General features: G+C 37.3%; 1 protein-coding gene across 1 annotated transcript; it reads right to left on the bottom strand.

The window, feature by feature from the left end:
* Positions 1-4,903: 4,903 nt before the first annotated feature.
* On the bottom strand, positions 4,904-12,816 carry MGAT4C (MGAT4 family member C). The gene is made up of 3 exons (XM_054224472.1): positions 12,667-12,816; positions 7,937-8,084; positions 4,904-6,060 (listed from the first exon to the last, which is right to left on the bottom strand). Exons 1-3 carry the CDS (start codon positions 12,793-12,795, stop codon positions 4,904-4,906), a joined length of 1,434 nt encoding a protein of 477 aa, XP_054080447.1. The 5' UTR covers positions 12,796-12,816.
* Between the last annotated feature and the right edge of the window lie 5,281 nt (positions 12,817-18,097).

Raw genomic sequence — 18,097 nt, 5'->3', positions numbered from 1 at the left:
ATACCTAGAAATGTGGCTGAAAAATAGCCTAATATCTGCCCAGATGACAATTCATTTTTATGCCAATTTAATGACAAACTACTATTATGGACACGCTATTGTAATTAATCTTTCTCTGTCCTTAATTTTATTGTTAAACTATCATGTAATAAATAAAGCTTTAAATTCAAGATTCCTTATTTTAAAGTGGAAAAAAAATTTCATTGAAATTGCAAGACAGTATTTATGGAGAAGATACTGAACATCCCGAGTGTGTGCTGCTGATAGGAAATTATCTGTAAAAGTTTATATGTATTATACATTTTTTATCTAGATTTGTATGTATTATATGTAATCATGCAAAAGAAACAGATGTCTGGTGTCTTTAATTATCGAGGAAATGAACTTTCAGGCCAAATAACTTGCCTAGCCTTCCACCATAGTCAGTAGAGAGAAACAGATCTTGGACAACCATTGTGTGCTGAGATGACTCTGGAAGTGCTTCTCTTTCTCATCATTTACAGCAGAACCTGCAATCTAGCCTTAGTCTACATGCCTGACTGTGCTGCTAAAGGGCATGAATACCTAGGTGACACAGAATGTATTTGCTGTGACAAAACTAGTAAAAGAGGCAAGAACTTGGATCTCCGGAGATCCCAAAATACATCTGTTTCCAGACAATTTTAATTTCAGCCTTCCAGGATGGCTAAAACTAAAATGGAAAAGGTATGGCAAATATTTGTTTATATTTAAAAAATAATTATTTTACAAAATCAACATTTACAGTCTTTTATGTTATATAGGTCAATCGTGCTTGCACTAAAGGCAATAAATATTTTGGAGTTTTCATGTCCAAGGACTAAGGAGAGAAGAAAAAGGATTAAGCCCCTTGTTTTACCTTATCTGAAAAGCTGATGGAGTGGTGGAGACACTTCAATTCATTTGTCTTTGTATGTAGAATATGACACCAAAACCACTTAATTTGTTTTCGTTATGATGCATCTGTATTTTCCACCTGTGTTTTGCAAAACATTATACTGTACCATTTGAGGATACAACACTGCTTGAGCTCATGATACATGATCTGTATTTCTACTCATAATTTAACAGTTATTGAAATGTAGCCTAACAGAACTGTAAATTTAACATGAGAGTAGTAAGAACCATCATTTCCATCAGAATCTCTAAAATGCTTCACAATGAAAGCAGTTTTTTAGATGGTTAACCATGCTTTTTTTTCCTTTAATAGTTTTCCAAGATGAAATATTTTCTAAGGTGTTACCGTTTGCTGTTTATTTAACTTTTAATAATTCAATAATGAACAATTTCCTGATTTCCCTTTATAAAAGCAAAAACATTAGTGCCTAACACTAGAGAATACTGAGCAGAATAAAACAGAGCATAATGTTAGAACACTGATCTAAAAATAACACATTTAAATAACACCTTCGTGAATTATCTTTATCCAAGTACATATAGTAAATATGCTAAAACTGTTTTGCCTGAAAATTACTGTCTTCTGGTTTGCTTATTCTGCACTAAATGAAGGGCTCCATTCTTCTTTTAATTTGAAGTGAGTAGTATTTTAATTCCCAAGAATTCCCTATGTCAGAGGGATTACACTGTGTGAAGAAAGATAGAAGACAAACTGGCTTCTGGTTAAGAACTAAAAAAAAAGGCCCAGGGACATCACACAATGAGGAATCCCAAAATGTGCCAGTAGGAACAATAAATGTATGTTAGTGAAGATTAGATCAATCAGTGCGCAGACCACAGTGTATTATTTTCAGTATTGGCATTTCAGTATGAAAACATTGATGTTCAGTCCACAAATGAACCCAGGATACACACACCCACAGAACCAACTGTATACACCAATAAACGATGCTTTGTGACACTGCTAATCTTTTGCTACATCACCAAAGAAAAGAAAATCCATACTTTGAGAAGTGTTACTGAACATAGACGCATCTGATTAAATATTTCCCTTTCAGAAAGCAATCAATTTTCTTAGGACATGAAGAAAAAAAAGGTATCTTCAAATATATACTTCTGAAGTTTGTCTGAAAACTGTTTATCATTTTTCCCCCAAAAAAATCTGGCAACCTTTTTCTTGTGATGAGTTGCATAAAATATGCAATCTGTGAGGTGGGAGCTGGGACCCACGCACGAAGGTGAATGCCCAAAACACTAGCTTACAGAACTGCGTTCTTTCCTCTCCTGGAACAGATGCATTGTTAATTATTTTTTTCCAAACCAACTCAAATTCAACAGGAAGAGTAATGCATGCCTCTCATTCCCAGCATGTACCGCTATCTACACCCAAAGAAAGCTTCCTCGGAGTGTACTCACTTGGCATTTGTTTGACCTTCTCAGACTGGTAACAGCCAGATGAGAGGTCTCACTGCTAAGCCATGGTATCAAAGATGAGACTCATTGTTACTGTTGTTTTAAAAAGGAAAGCAATTTTGTTCAGCTCCTAATTCAAAAGTATCATTTAAGTTACATCAGGCTTATGTTGAGAGCATTTAATACATACTAGCCATTCACATTGTATGTGGTTTTGATTAAAAGAACATTTTAAACCTTGAGACTGAATTTATTTTCCATTCTAATTTAGAAGATTGATTTGGACGTACTGCATTTCTGAATAAAAGTAAAAGTAATGTACCTGGTTAACTTAATTATGTTTATTTGGCACTAATAGTTAATGATCAAGGAAAGGAAAAATAGAGGAATGGCAGTTCATTAAAAGAATTCGTGCTGACTGAGGACTAATTATCAAGTAATTATTTGACAGTCATGGAAGATGACTGTTAAAAAGCAAGTCCTTCATAACTATTTGTAACCATTTGAGATTAGCACGTATTTTTCCTTTTAAAAAATGGTGCTATTCTCCTTTTTGGACTGAACATGTACACTGCCTTTAATCTATTTTATTGGAGATATGTATATGAAGAACAGAGATTTAGGTGTGTATTAAGGAACAAAGAAACAAAGACTTTCTTTGAGAAGAGGATGCTTTTCTGAATTATGTAGAAGCATATATCAGAAGATTTGTTTTAAAATGGACCTTTACGTCTGTATCGGGGGATTTGCCAAACCTGGACCTGAATTTACCAGGATTTATGAACCAGGAAAAGCAATTGCATTGCTGTTTTGTGTAGATTTTTGAATAATTTACCCTTCTGAAATAGCCATGCTAGGTTTGGATGTACTGAGTACAGTGCTTAGTTCACTCTTGGACAGTGAAGGCATTCTTGAAATGTAATCCTTGCCTTCCAGATTTAACTAAAACCCATACATGCAATTAGATGATAACCACAGTATTCATGAGATTGACAATGCTGTGTTCACTTGTGTCACATTTGATACTCATGGATTTCTTAGTGTGTCTACTGAGAGAGTCTGGAGAATTTCTTAGAGGAAAAACCCCTCACAGATTTTCCTAATCCAAATGTAAGCATATAGTATAAATCATGTAGCTATACAGCCTCCCTGTGTGATGCACTAAAAACCCAGAGCTGAGTCACAGTATCATAGAATCATAGAATGGTTAGAATTGGAAGGGACCTTAAAGATCATCTAGTTCCAACCCCCCTGTCACGGGCAGGGACACCTCCTACTAGAGCAGGGTGCTCAAAGCCCCATCCAGCCTGGCCTTGAACACTTCCAGGGATGGGGCGTGAGGACTGAGGGAACTTTTCTGCTTATTGGCTAAAGCCAGGAAAAATAAGCCTACAGGGAATAACCTGAGGCAGTGGGAAGATGTCTACAAAACTAACATGATTAGAATTAGAAAACTGAAGAAAAAACACCCACATTAATTTAGAAATACATTATTTTTTCATTGAATCAAGATTCTTCATTTTGTGTGTGCTCTATTGGCTAGAGATCATCCAGGAAAGTCTGGTGATTACATTCACCTCCAATTGATTAACCTGACACACTTAATGTTTGTATCATACATGGACTGGACATGTAGATGTGGAATGCATAACAGTCCTTGGAAAGCATGCTGCGGTATTCAGCTATGTGCAAATTTCTCGTAGGGAGTTATGCATATTTTGAAGGAACAGAAAATGTTGAAGCTGAGATCTGTTAAGATGCCTGTCTAAGAGAACAGTGTTGCCCTTGAGGTGCTTGGGTTTGATAGCGACATCTGTACTCAAGCAGAATGCTTGCTTACTGTGAGGCATTTTGTTCGAATAAGGAGAGAAAATTGGTCCCCTAAGTAATACAGAATCCAAGTAGTGCTTGTTTCAGTGAAAGGACCCAGGAAAAAGAACAAAGGATATTTGTTGAGACAGAATAACAGATGCAATTATCTATTTTTTACATAGTTGTCATGTCAGATTTATAATTTTACATACATTCCCTTTTGAAAAGAAGTTGCAATGATTAGCCACACTATTTTCTTACAGTGCTCAGAATGAAACTGCCAGTTTCAGGACAGATTTCCTTGTCACAACTGCCTTTAAAAGAAACACATCACCAACTATTGTACAAACGCATACTACCATAACATTTTATATTTATATATGCGTAAGGTGCAATCCAATTTCTTTTCACAACATACTCGTCATAGCTTTACAACTTTTGGTAATTATAGGATGCTTTGTTTTGTTCTGTTTAGTCCAGAAGATCTCTCTTACAGAGAAATGATAATAAAAAAGGGGTTCAAGATCTCAAGAGAGGATTGAGAACTGTGCATTTCTTATAAAATTCAAAATTTTCAACAAATAAGTGTTTGTATATTGCCTGGCCAAACTAGTAAAAAATAAATTGCTTTGCTTGTTTTGTGATTTCCCCAGATTTTCTGTGTCTCTAGTGAAGAGTTGGAAGTGTCAGTTTTTCTGGGGAATGGCACCAGTTGGGACCCAGCTGATTGTACGCACCCTGTACCTTCTCAGGTGGCTTTGCTTTATTGAACTGATGTTTGAGAAGTCCAGACGCTAATGCTCCTAATGATCAGCCATTCTTTTTGACTTTTGGTAACAAGTATTCTCATGCAGTTAATATCAAACAGAACTTTGTGCTCTAAATCTGTTATTTCGAAATTCCCATTTTTGAATTCCCCTAGTCTCAAGTAAGTGGTACATTGTCTCCCTTTTTTACTTCCTACAATCTTTTCTCCTACTTCCAGGGCCCCATGCTGCAAAATGTCATTTTGCCGGTCTTCAGTTCCAGTGACAACTTTAATTTTAGTGATTTTAATGGGCTTTTCAAATACAATCCCATAGAAATCTCCAGTAGAAGGAGCTTTACCCCAGAAGTACTCATCAATGCTGCTGTAAGCCTTGCTTGCCTCATAGTTTTCAAATACATTCATGTTGGTGTGCAAGTTTGCAGGTGGGTTGTCAGGGATATCAAATGATTCCTCTTCAAAATCATCATCCTTTAGCTTGTTTTCAGCTCCTTTGTAAGATGAGTAGTATCCCATGTGCTGGAACAGAGATGGCTTAAAACGTATCACTTCCTTTTGAGCTAACAGCCCACGGAAGTGGATGAGCAGCCAATCACAAGGCATTTCTTGGTAGAACATCAGCAAAAAATGGGCCAGGCGTGGGAGGTCATGGGAATGGTAAAGCTTTCCAATGTATCCCAGTTTGGAGAATTCCAAAGTCACCCAGTAGGATCCTTCTCGTGAGGTAATTACTTTCTTAACAGCAGTCAAAAAATTCTTTGAGCAGCGAACATCATCTTCTAGCATCACATAATAGTCAGAAAGATTAGCACAAAAGTTAAGCAGGAAAGCATAATCTACATTTTGTTTGGATCGAAACTTCACACGGTCCTCTGGGTCATTGTAATTTCTCTTGAGGCCATCCAGTACAGGGTAATACTCCTCAGGGACGTGAATAACTATTAATCTGCCCGCAATTATGTGATGTGCAAATTTCTGTGAAATATCCTGGACCATCCCCTCGCACCAGGCTGAGTCAAAATCTGCCAGCTGCACTACCACTGCAATTTCTTTGAGTTCCTCATAACTTGACTGCTCAAATATGGACTTGATGGTCTCAAGCAAGTAGTTTCCCTTTTTCCGTTTCACAGAGGATAGCCCAATTGTAAGATATCCTGTACAAAAGACAATTCAAACAAAAACTGAGTATCTGACGCTAGAAACCATTTCACACCACAAAGCTATCCTCCAGAGCTGTGCTTATATTAAATAAACCTTTTCAGTGGTGAAGACTGAGAATATTAAGCTGCATGCAACAAAGGATGCTTATTGTCTTTTCATTAAAGAAGAATCACATTGCAAGCAAATAGACATATGGAGACTATTGCATTAAACATTCACTTGTTAACTGCAAGGAACGGCATGAAGTGGACGAAAGCCAAAGCAATGTGCACGTATATGCCTGGTAGAGGAAACCACATAGGCAATGATAAGGCTGTAAAATCTGCTAAAAGAAAGGGGATTATGAGATATGATTCACACAATAGTTTTAAAGCAAAGAACTATGAAATGCAGCACAAAAACATGAGCTATAGATCAATTGCCAAACTTTTATAATTTTAAACACTCTACAACACTAGTTACATTTATGCATAACTTTACAGTCTTATCAATGTTGCATGGATAATTTTTTTCCTGTGTGTTCATTTTTAACTGAATTCGTCCAATTTTCCTTGATCATAGCTCTTCTTCTAACCCTCTTTCAGGACTCATTGAGCATTTTACAGGGAACTCCCTCTTGTAAGATATAATTTAGATATTATTTTAAAGTAGAAGAGAACTTACTACTGCATACCTGTGCTTGTATAAATAATTTTTAATGCTGTTACATCTTTCTTGGGAGAGATGCATCTTAATTATGAGGGCAGAATTTTCATCTCTGCTGTTTTGGAGTCACTGCCATTGCATTTTTACCGGCAGTCCAAATCAGGGTTTTTTTTTAGATATTTGCTAATATATCTTTATTTTTTTAACTTCTGATGTAAAAAAATGTTAAGACTTTATAAGTGACAGGGCGTACTTTACTTGAACCTACCCCAACTTTCTTAAAATATTGTGGTTTGTAAAAGACTGCTCTGATAAAGTGATTTAGAGTTTCCCTCTAGGCTTAAGTGTGCTCAAAATGCAGTTGTACAGTGAAGTACAACCCCTAGAAGCCATTTACTCGGCCTACATAAGCCCAGATTTCTCAAATCTAATTTGAACAAACTTTACTTTATAGCTTTCTGTGAAGATCAACAACTCATAGATGATTTTATTTTACCTTCTGTGCTTGGACTTCTGAGCCTTCTTTATGTTTGTGAAATGATGGATTTGGAACCCAGAGGACACCTGTCTAAAAGTTAGGTATGGCCATATTTCACTTTGAGATGAAAGTCTTGAACCCTGCCTGAAGTCAGAATAAGTAGATAGTCCATCTTCAGAGGGCTGCGAGAAGAATCCTCCTTTACCATCCCCATAATAGTACAATTCACCTCCCTCTTTATCAGAGATAAAGGAACAAGGAGATCCACTCATAGCTGCTGGACTGGCAGAACAGGGGACCTGAAGGGTGTATCTATGTGATCCCAAGCATACCTTAGATTGGATTTACTGGTTATACAGACAGAGGCTGACAGTATGGTCTCAGGGAGTGGTTACAGAGCACCACCAGCATGTGCCTTGCTCTTTCTTTCTAAATCTTCTGGGGGAAGCCTGGGAGAAGATCCACAAAAATATACTCGCACAGACCATTCAGGGGCTGCCTGCAGGATGACTACACATCAGGCATTTGGTCAGAAGGCAACCAGGCTGTGGGGCACTCACTGCTCGGGCTGAACCAGCAGCTGCCCAGGAACTGCCTATGCAGAGAGAGATAGCTGTCCCACTAACTCTCTGAGATCGTCACTGCGTAACTCAGCCCCTCTTGCCTAGAAATACCACAAGGACTGTATGGATTTCACCCATTTTTAAATTACCTCATTTCATAACATTCAGATTGCAGTTACTTACTTTTCCTTGGCAAAGGCGTGCCAGCTAGGTAGCGATAGGAAATGTTTATAGATCCTGAGAAATTAGACAAATCTTTAAAAGTGTGAACATAGCGCTCTGGGTTGAGCTGGTGCGTGGCTGTTTCTCTGATTAATTGCTTGTCCCCTTCCTATTAGTGAGAAAACAAAAAGAATAGGAGAGGGAAAGAGACAGAGAGAAACACATTTGTGAATGCCAGCCAAAGAGGAAACACGGACAGGCAGGTTTCCAAGAATAACATTTTTCAGTGTCAGCTTTCGTGAAAGCATGTAGATGTCACCTCATTTTTTTAAAAACCCATTACTGAATATCATACATTTTTGGCTACAGAAAATCTACCATAACCCTTCAGATTACGGTAACATGAAAAGATAAAAAAAATATTTTGGACAAAAAACTCTGGAAAGGTTGCAAATGCTAAATTATTGCCAAAAAATGCTGCGGTATTCAAAATCAGGATCAGAAAGCATCAATCAGCAACAGGTGAGATAATTTTCATAGATGGAGAAGTGGGGGAGATTTTTTTAAAATATTTTCAGTGATTCAAAAAAACACCAAAACTGTTTCAAAGGAAAGACGAAACTAGATCCTGACATCTGGCTTATTTTGACATTTTTCTGAGTCGTTCCAATTGAGATTTGTGATAAGAAGAAATGCATGTGATCATCCAGACAGCCAAAGCTCTCTCTGGTTTTGGTGAACACTGCTTGATGGTATAGAAAAAAGGCATATTTATCACCATGCCTCCTCTTCCTGCCTCCTTCTCCCGTCTTTTTCTTCCAAGAGGCTTCTCGAGTCATAGTAAAGTCACACAAGGGAAGGAGCGGCTTCATCAGCAGTGCCCTATCCATAAGCTCAGTTGAATCTCAGGGAAAGTCTGTACCTTAGTCCTTAAGAACAGGGAAAATATCTAAAATGTTGTAGTGTCGTGAGACTGAATTTAAAGGTAGGATTGCTTATTTACAGTACTTGATTGTAATCTGATGACAGGCCAATGTATGAATTAGTTCATTTCTTCTGTTGTATGCAGTATGCTAATGCACTAAAAACTTCCTGTTCTGTCATTAAATGGGAGCATTGTACAGTGATAGTACTGCAGCTGTCAAGAACAACCACAGAAACAGTAAACAGCACTCATATTCAATGGTATAAATATTTAAAAATGTGTTAAAGATGTATTTTATAGCACAAAGAAATATTTCTGTAAAGCAATCCTAGTTTCATTTTAATTTCATTATTTTCTTTTATAGAAGTAGTAAATAACCCACTTCTAATGTTAGTGAAGACCTTTGGTGGACATCCAGGCGCATCTACCTGCACTGTTATGCTCTCTTGATCTGCAATGTCTATCCAGTAATTTCTTTCTAAGTGGTGCTATGCTACCTTTCATTTGCTCATAAGTTATCAAAGGAAGATTTATGTTGATCGTATTTCAGACTAAAGTGTAACTTAGTGGGCTAGGAAGAGAATGCACCAAAACTTCAGGAGATTTTGATGAAAACTGTCAAATGGATTAAAAAAAAAAGGCTGGTCCAAAAACTTTCTTTTTTTAAACCCAGCCTTTCTTTAATGTCAAAACATCATGTGTCATTGGTTCCAGAATGGAGCAACAAAATTCTTTGTTTCATAAGAAGGTTTAGGAATGGAAACCCATTCGGCGAGGTCTTTCTACATAAAAAGTTTCAAAATGTTTAGAAATACAGAATGTCAGGACAAAACGTTTTGATTTTAACAAGCAGAATATTTGAACTGACCACAAAAATTTTCCTATTTTTTTTCCTCTTTAAGAAATGCCTTTCAAGAAATGACTAACAATCTTTTGTTTTGGTTTGGTTTTTAAACTGTTGTAATTTGCATTCCTTTGTTGAGTGAAAAGCAAAAACTGAAATATGTTTTTTTCCACAAATTTAAAATCTGGTTCTTCTACCTCTGACTGCTATGCAGAGGTCAGTGAAGCTGAAGAGCTTAGTCAGCTCTCTTTAGCTGTCTTCTCTATTTTTTTCTGTGATGGTTCTGGCTTTCTTCTGTTAGCTAACCACTAACTACATTCCAGTGTTTGCTGGAGCTTGGGAGGTTCCTGTGGGTGCCATGGGAAGAACTGCCAGAAGTTCTCCATTCTTTATAGAGATACTCTACTCCACTGAGGATGCTGTGTCAGCTACAATAGTATTATTATTTTCACAGTCACCAAAATAATGATTAGTATTCATAGAAGAGTTCAGAAGGCATGCTTCACTTACAGTTTACTTACAACTCAGAATATGTATAAAAAAAAATTGCTGCAGATATTGCAGTATTTGGTTATATTAATTCAGTATGTCTTCAAAATATTTGATCTGATGTGTTTCACACACTGCAGCTGAAGCACTTAAACTGCTCTGCTGACACACATGCGTCAGCTCTGTATATCCTCTATCAAACATACTTAAGTAACTTTCTCAGGTGAGCCCTTACTTTCTATTTCCACAGTAAATAACCTGCAGAAAACAGTGAAGGGATTCTTCAGACATGTGAGAGTCTCTGAGTGAAAAGGAAAACTTCTCCTCTCCCTTCTTAAGATTTGCCACAATGAATCTCACTTTGATATTCTAATGTCCTGAAAAAGGCCACTCATCTCAGCTGAAAATCTGGTGAAAGAGATACCAGCGCCACATCCCCTTGCACAGCCTGCTGCTGCCTGAGACTGGGAGGGGAAACTCTGGGCCTTCCTCTCTCAGTTACCTTCAGGAGATACTCCAGCAGGAGACGCGCTACAATCAGAAAGTCAGAGGGCCTTCAGGCCTCTGAGGGCTTTCAGATTCCCATTCCCTGAGGGGAACTGGTTAGCCTCCCATCCTTGAAAGCTACCCCCAAGTGTGTCTGTCCTCACCACCAACACCGAAACTGCTCATCTTTTGCCTCAGCAGAGAAAACACACCAGACAAGTTAACAAAGCTGTCAGACATGTTCAGGAAAGTTGAAAATAAAAATAAATAAATAAAGTGAAAAGTCAGCAGCCTAACACATTTGAAAAACACTTGATGGACCATAAAGGTACCAAGAGATCTGGGAGAACTGTCAGGAGACTTGGCAGGAGACTTGGCAAGAGACTTGGCTGGGAGCTACATGCATGCAAACATGCCAGAACTGTGATGAGAGAAGCAATGAAAGAGAGTGAATTTCTAAAAAAGAGGGGGAAAAGAGCAAATTAAGAATAAGACATGGAGCCATCTGGGGAGTTGGCAAATAGGACAGGAAAATATTTCAAAAACAAACCAAGAGGAACACCATTAGCAGTGATAATAAAAGCGCTTTCAGAAACATCTGCGGGACTTCGAAGCAATTAGTGAAAGGAGAAGAAGCATCAGGGAAAATACCACTGGGAAAAAAAATGTGATAAGCCAGGTCAAATTCTATCACAACCAAGAAATGATGAATAAATAAAACATAGTGCAAAACCTTAGGGTAAGTACTGTTAGAGAAAGCAATATGTCTGAAATAGAGTAACATGCTAGAAGCATGGGTTATCTTTTCAGTGATTTAACGTTTACAAATATTTACAATATTTGTGTAAGTAATGTTACAAGGATAATATTTTACATTAAAATTACTGGCAAGTTATCTATGGTTTTGTTAAATACATGTAAGGATTTTACTATTTATGTATTTTCATATGTGTTGCTTTTCAGATCCAACTGAGACCAGACTTCACCTTTCAGAATATTGGAATGCCCATACTGTCCCAATAAGACGAATCAAACAAAGAAGGTGGCATAAAGGATCAGAAAGCTGCTCAGTAGTTCAATTCAAGTTCAAGAAAGAGGACTGTCTGATCATTTCACAATGTTACATATTCAGTTTAGTCTTTTTACAATTTGCAAGCTCCAGTTACTAATTTCATGTTCTTTTACTGGGCCCAGTCCAACCTCAGATGAACTGGTAATTCAATCCATTAATCAAGTCTTCAGAGCTTACTTGACATTCAGCACTGAGACACCCATAGGTTACGTATAAATTGCAGAGTTAGGTTACATTGTCAGCAGCTTACTTGTTGAAATTCCTAAAGCAGATCTTTCAATAAATCTTTTTCACAATCATAAACTTACACTAGGTATCACAGAATCATAGGATTATAGAATCATAGAATCAGTAAACCTGCCAGACTCAAATGTGGGGTACAGGAAATGAGAAAAACACAGAATAAAAGCACTAAAAAGAAATTATTCATAAAAGGAGCTTGAAATATGTGGAATTAGTGTAAGTTCTCTTCTATAATTGTATTTCTGTAATATTGTTTAATACAGTATTCACAGGTAAGATTTGCAGTGTGGACTGAAAAAGGAGCTCCTAGATCACATGAATATTTTGGTTGTAGATGATTTTCAAATCATCAAATCATCAAATTTGAGGGAAATCCAGAAGTATGGAAAATACAGGGGTTGTTTTGACTCAAAGGAAGATATCTGACACGTCTCCGTGTTTTGCTACATTCATTATCTCCTGTACTGCCAACAAACAATGACATATTTTACTTCTGTGAAAAGGACTGTTAGGATCTTACTGACACACTCTGTGATAAGACGGCTTCATCATGAAGGACACATTTTGAGGATACTTCACTGTTAATCGTACACTAACAGGGAAAATTGCAGGAACTATGGACTTTACTGCTTAACTAGGGATGTGTCCTGTTCTGTTTTTCCTGGATAATTACTTCCAACTAAGAAACTTACCAAAACATAACCGTCTTCAATGTACAAGTTCATAAACAGCAAGCAAATGACCAGGACTCCTAAGAACGACACTGCTGATCGTTTCCGCAAGCATCTCATTTTATCAAAATATTTCAAGTTGTGTCTCATGTGAAGAAAGGCATACAGTAGTGTCACCTATGAAAGAAAACCACAGAGTTACAAGACTTGCTCATCTGATAAACATGATAGCAAAATAACTTACCTTCAGAAGTATCAAATCCTTTCAAACATGCTTAGACTATACCCTTGAGGTGTAACTAATTTAATTTAATCATGGTAATCTTCAAGTTTAACATACAATCTTAACTATAATTTAATTTAAACTTTTTTCTTTTTTTGTCAATAAAGAAAAAAACCACACTTTATCCTACCTATTTTAGCCTGGAATTATATCACTGTGGCAGGAGTGCATTAATAGTTGTATCCCATGTATAACTGTCAGATCCCAACTTGATGTCAAAAGAAGATGATGTTTTGCCCTATTTCCCTGTGTACCCATGTCTCCTTCCAAAGACAGCTCAGGCCAACAGGCAAGGAAGAAGCTAATGCTTCACTCATTATCATTGTCAATAGGAGAAGTCTGGATACCAGTACTGCCAGACATAAATGCAGTATCTGATGTATTCTCAGTATCGCACTTAGAAGGAGATAGCAAGACTCTGCAACATCCCTTAGACTTAGATCTCTCTATTGGGATGAAAAGACTGTCACTGGAGGTGTCATTTTCTCCAGAAGAAGAAAGGTCAATATCCACCTTAGACTGGACACATCAGAGTATTGGAAAGTCCTTACTGCTCCAACTAGACGAATCAGACAAAGAAGAGTGGCTTAGAGGACCAGAAAGCCACTCAGTAGCTCAATTCAAGTTCAATAAAGAGGACTGTCTAGTCATATCACAATGTTACATATTCAGTTTAGTCATTTCACTATTTAAAGCAAGCTGTGTGTTGTTCCTGGCTACCAAATCATCAGCATTAACCTGTGTAGGACTGTATGTGTTTGAACAAGATCTGGCCACAAACTAAGGAAACGGATTCCAAATCAGACTGTCCAATGTCAGAGGGATTCTTAACTAAAAAGTAGATTATAAATTCATCATTTGTGTTCTCACTTGTTTAAGTACAAATGTATTTTGACCATTGTCCATAAAAATGTCTGTCTATCAAATGTACAAATGGAGAGTTTAAAGCTAGCCTATGTGAACTAGTAAAGAGCACTGCATATGCAGTGGTTAAACTCTGCATTTAAATACCTTCATTTTTGAAAGTGCTGAACATCTAAACTGACATAAAATAGGCCCAATTAGGAGTTCCATAAAGGATTTGTCATGTCATACAGAAAATTTTCTGGACTACTAACAAAAAACCTTCCAAGTGCAAAATTCAATCTATATTTGCTTTGCTGAACTGATTAAATATATCTAACAGTATAAAATATGAGTCCATTAGACTCTAGAGAACAAGGAGGTGAATACATCAAGTGTTAGCAATGCAAACTTTTAACTGCAAGGTTTTGTCCATATAGATTCAAGATGAATGGCAGCAAATGGACACTGGTTGTACGCAGAATCATTTAAAAATCATTATGTTGAGAATAAGAACAACTTACATGTTGCACAAAGGAAAAAAAAAAAGAAATAATATATATTTCTCTCCCTATTTATTTGAGGGTTGGCTGAATTGCAGTGGACTGATTATCCTGAAAAAGCTGAAAAAGCTCAGTGTAGCTATTTTTTTAAGTTACGGCAACAATTTCCTTTTCCTTAATATCTAATGACAATAAACATCAGGAAGGAGCTGCCAGGGCCATGAATCTCCAAACTCTTGTCCTGTCCCATGACAGCACAGCAGTTGCTGAGTGTCTGTGGATTCCAGCAGGCTGTTGTGGAAATGAAAGATTGCCCTTGTTTTAGAAAAGACTGTGTTACATATACAGTTTGTGTTTAATTTTGATTTTGTTTCTTTTTCTTTTTTTCTTTTTCTTTTTTTTTTTTCCTCCCAGCATAACTACTGATTTTCAAAGCAATACACTCTTTTAAAAACTTATCAGGGATAACTATATGGATTAAATACTGACACGTCTCAGAGAATAGCATGAACTAACTTGACTATTGAAGGTTCAAGTAGTCTGGGTTGGAGCACTTGGCAGCCACTGGCAGCCTCAGGGGTAACAGAGATACACTACAGTTGCACATATTGTAGTCTTTCTTTGGAAAATTTAGGAATAAATAAGTGCAGTCACAGGATGACTGTATGTGCCATGTTTACTAATGGGGCTGCAGTATTACAGGGTTTCCCTCATCTTTGCTCTGTGCAGCCTGACTGAAGTCCCTAAGTGGGAGGAAGGGGACTTACAGCTATGTTTGCTGGTTAGATTATATTAGTTTTTCCCCGTGCAGTTTTCATGAGATCATTATTATGTTGGATTAGAGATAGAAACTGAGGGAATTAGACAGGTGAGACTGGAGGAACACGGGACTGACATTACTAATGCTTATGTACAAGAGAGAGCCTGTTACGGCCACCATTCAGAGGCAAACACTTGCATTTCATGCGTTGGTTTCACACAAAGTCAACACAACGTTCTCATTTTACGAGTAGAGTCCGTGAAACGGTTAAAAGCACCGTTTCAGTGAGGTTTCTTTGTCCGTAAGACCTATTGGTAGGTTAATACCAACTGCAGGACCCGAAGGGAAGGACACTCCGACCCGGCTGCGACCCGTCGCGGACCCCGCGGCAGGGAGGAGGCCGCGGGGCGACCACTGACAGCAGGTGGCACTGCCGACGCGCACTTGCCAGCCTTCGACCTGCTCCTAAACCCGGCCCTTCCGACCGGTTTGTCTGAAGGGACTATTTGGCATGCTTTATACTGTAAGCCTTTAGCTAAAAATGCGCACAGGCTCATACATATGCACATCCAGAATCACTCACGTTTCCTAGACCTACTGCTTCTTGCAGCTCCGTTTCCAATCTGTGACGCTGCCTTGTGGAGCACTGCGCAAGTGAAATTTGCAAGGAAAAAGGAAGGTAAATTTTACTTTTTTTTGCAGGCGATGGCAGTCATCTTTTGAAAAATAGTGTCAGAACTTCCCACGGTGAGACCCCTGCTGTTCTTTAAGCCCGTTTGAGCAGGATATTCACCCTGACTCAAAACTGAGACTCTGATATTGAAAAAAAAAATAAATGCTTCAACTCATAATTCAATTCTGAAGTCACAGCTTTGCTTGAAGATTTTATGCCTTCATTTTTCAGGCACAATTAAGTAGCTATCAGGATGGTATAAATGCAATTTGTTTCATAAAACTGTCATTAAGCAGTTAAATGTAATAATTAATAAACATGCATGAATTAGAAATCTTTTCCTTTCTAAATGAGATGTATTGTTTTCCTCCGTCTCTTCAGAGGGATCTCTTCAGATCCCAGATCCTTAAATATATATTTGCCATCACATATACATGTGCAGTTTTGCATAGTAATATAAAACTATAATTCTTTTGACTTTCTAAAATGATACAGCAATGAAAAGACAGTGAACTAAAAAAATTCAATGCCATAGCTTACAGAGTGAAGAAGCTGTTCTTTATAGGATCTTCAAAGGTGTGAAAGCCGTGCAAAGGCCAAGACTGATTTTCACATGATAACGCGATGCTTTCTCTTGTAGAATTTGCAACACTTAGAAGAATTTTAAAAATTGTTGCTTTAAAAACCAAATTCCAAATGACTTTCCAGCAAGAGTTTGTTCTTAACAAGTCAAATTTTTGAAACCAAAACCTGAAATTAAAATATTTAACTTTAAAGCTGATAAAAATTTTTTAAACATCTTTCAATTATGATGTGAATGTAGCTGTTCCCAAGAGGCAAATGCAAGACAAAGCAAGATTTTTTCCCTTATTTTCCTTTTTTTCAGAGGAAAAACCTTTTTTTTCCAGCCCCATAGTAATTTCCTCCAGATCAGATACATGCATACTCGCTGTGGTGAACCATTTCATGTTCAAGCCACTCTAATTCTTCATCATTTTCTGACAATACTAGGGATTTGTCTTTTGTCCTACTTTCAGAGATTATTCTTTACTTGGATGATGCTTTATCCTCAAACACGTACTTAAAAATGCTCAGTGGTGTTCCTTTACCCTTAAGTATGCCAACCTCTGTTAATGGCTTAGCCTTACCTAACAAACGCAGTGAATCTGCTTGTATCTACAGTTGTACAGAGATGTAGCAACAAGGTTATCTTTGGATTATATTCTGGTCTCCTTGAGTGCCATGCCCAAACAGCTCAAGAAAAGTTGCTTATTTGCAGAGGAACTGATGGCTATCAGAAATGACAGCTGCATTATTTTTATACTGTAATATTTCCAAATTAGGCATGTAGCTTTGCCTGTCACTGCAAGGTCTGTATTCCAGAAGGTACCACAATTATTACATCAACAAAATCCATAGATAACACACAAAACCCCGTGATTGGATTATTAAAGCCCTTGTGAACTTTATCGCAACCCCTGATTTGACTAAAACACTGAGAAGCAGGTTCTTCATTCCTCAACCTTGTGACGTATGATTCCACCATTGTCTAACTGAATTGCTTTACTTGCAGTCCTTAATGCTTGTCCAATATGTTTTTCAGCTTTTCTTTTTGGAAGGCTGCACGTGATGCCTCAAGGTTTATATTCAGTCCTCTTTACAAAGTGGCAAAGAAAACACTTCCAGAAAAAAAAAAAAAGGGAAAAAAAAAAGGAAAAGAAAGAAGGTTTTTTGTTTTTACATGGTTATTATTACATTTTGCATGTGTCATGGTTTTCTTGTACAAGACAGAAAAAACAAAATCTAAGTGGTGATATACATTTGAGCTACAGTTGGTAGTGAAGTGGAAAATTATAATGGATAAGCTATTCCATGGGGCTCAGATAGACTCCCAGCAAGATTCTCTGTCTGTCTTACTGAAAGCCTGAAAGTATATATAAAATGTTTAAGGCTGACAGGCAGGATGTTTGCTGTCACTGGCAGCAGAGAAGTAAAAACTGGTCTGGGGGAAAGGAAGGTTTAACCCAGAATGAGGCTAACAAATCCAGAGGGTAGGGGGCGCATTTTAAATTGGCCATAATATATTTTTTGATGGCTTATCATTGTGTAGCTCCACATGCTCAAAGTAAATAGTTTAAAGATTATCATGTCTTCTGAGATTTATATTCTTGATACAGAAAGTTTAAAAAGAAGTACACAAGTGGGTAGATTACTCAAAAAATAACGTTAATAAAAGGTTGAGCAAAAGAAGTGTACTTTAAAAAAGGATTTGAAAGGCATGTTCATACTTGATCTGCAGAAAGTGAGAAATTATTTCAAACACTGGTGTAGCATATAGATATATACAGAACCCAACAATTTGGGAAAAGGGATGAGAGTTTTGGAGGGAA

Source organism: Rissa tridactyla, chromosome 1 (genome assembly GCF_028500815.1).
Source record: "Rissa tridactyla isolate bRisTri1 chromosome 1, bRisTri1.patW.cur.20221130, whole genome shotgun sequence".
Lineage (NCBI taxonomy): Eukaryota > Metazoa > Chordata > Aves > Charadriiformes > Laridae > Rissa > Rissa tridactyla.
The sequence above is the reverse complement of the archived record's forward strand: the minus strand, read 5'-3'. Positions and strand labels throughout refer to the sequence as shown.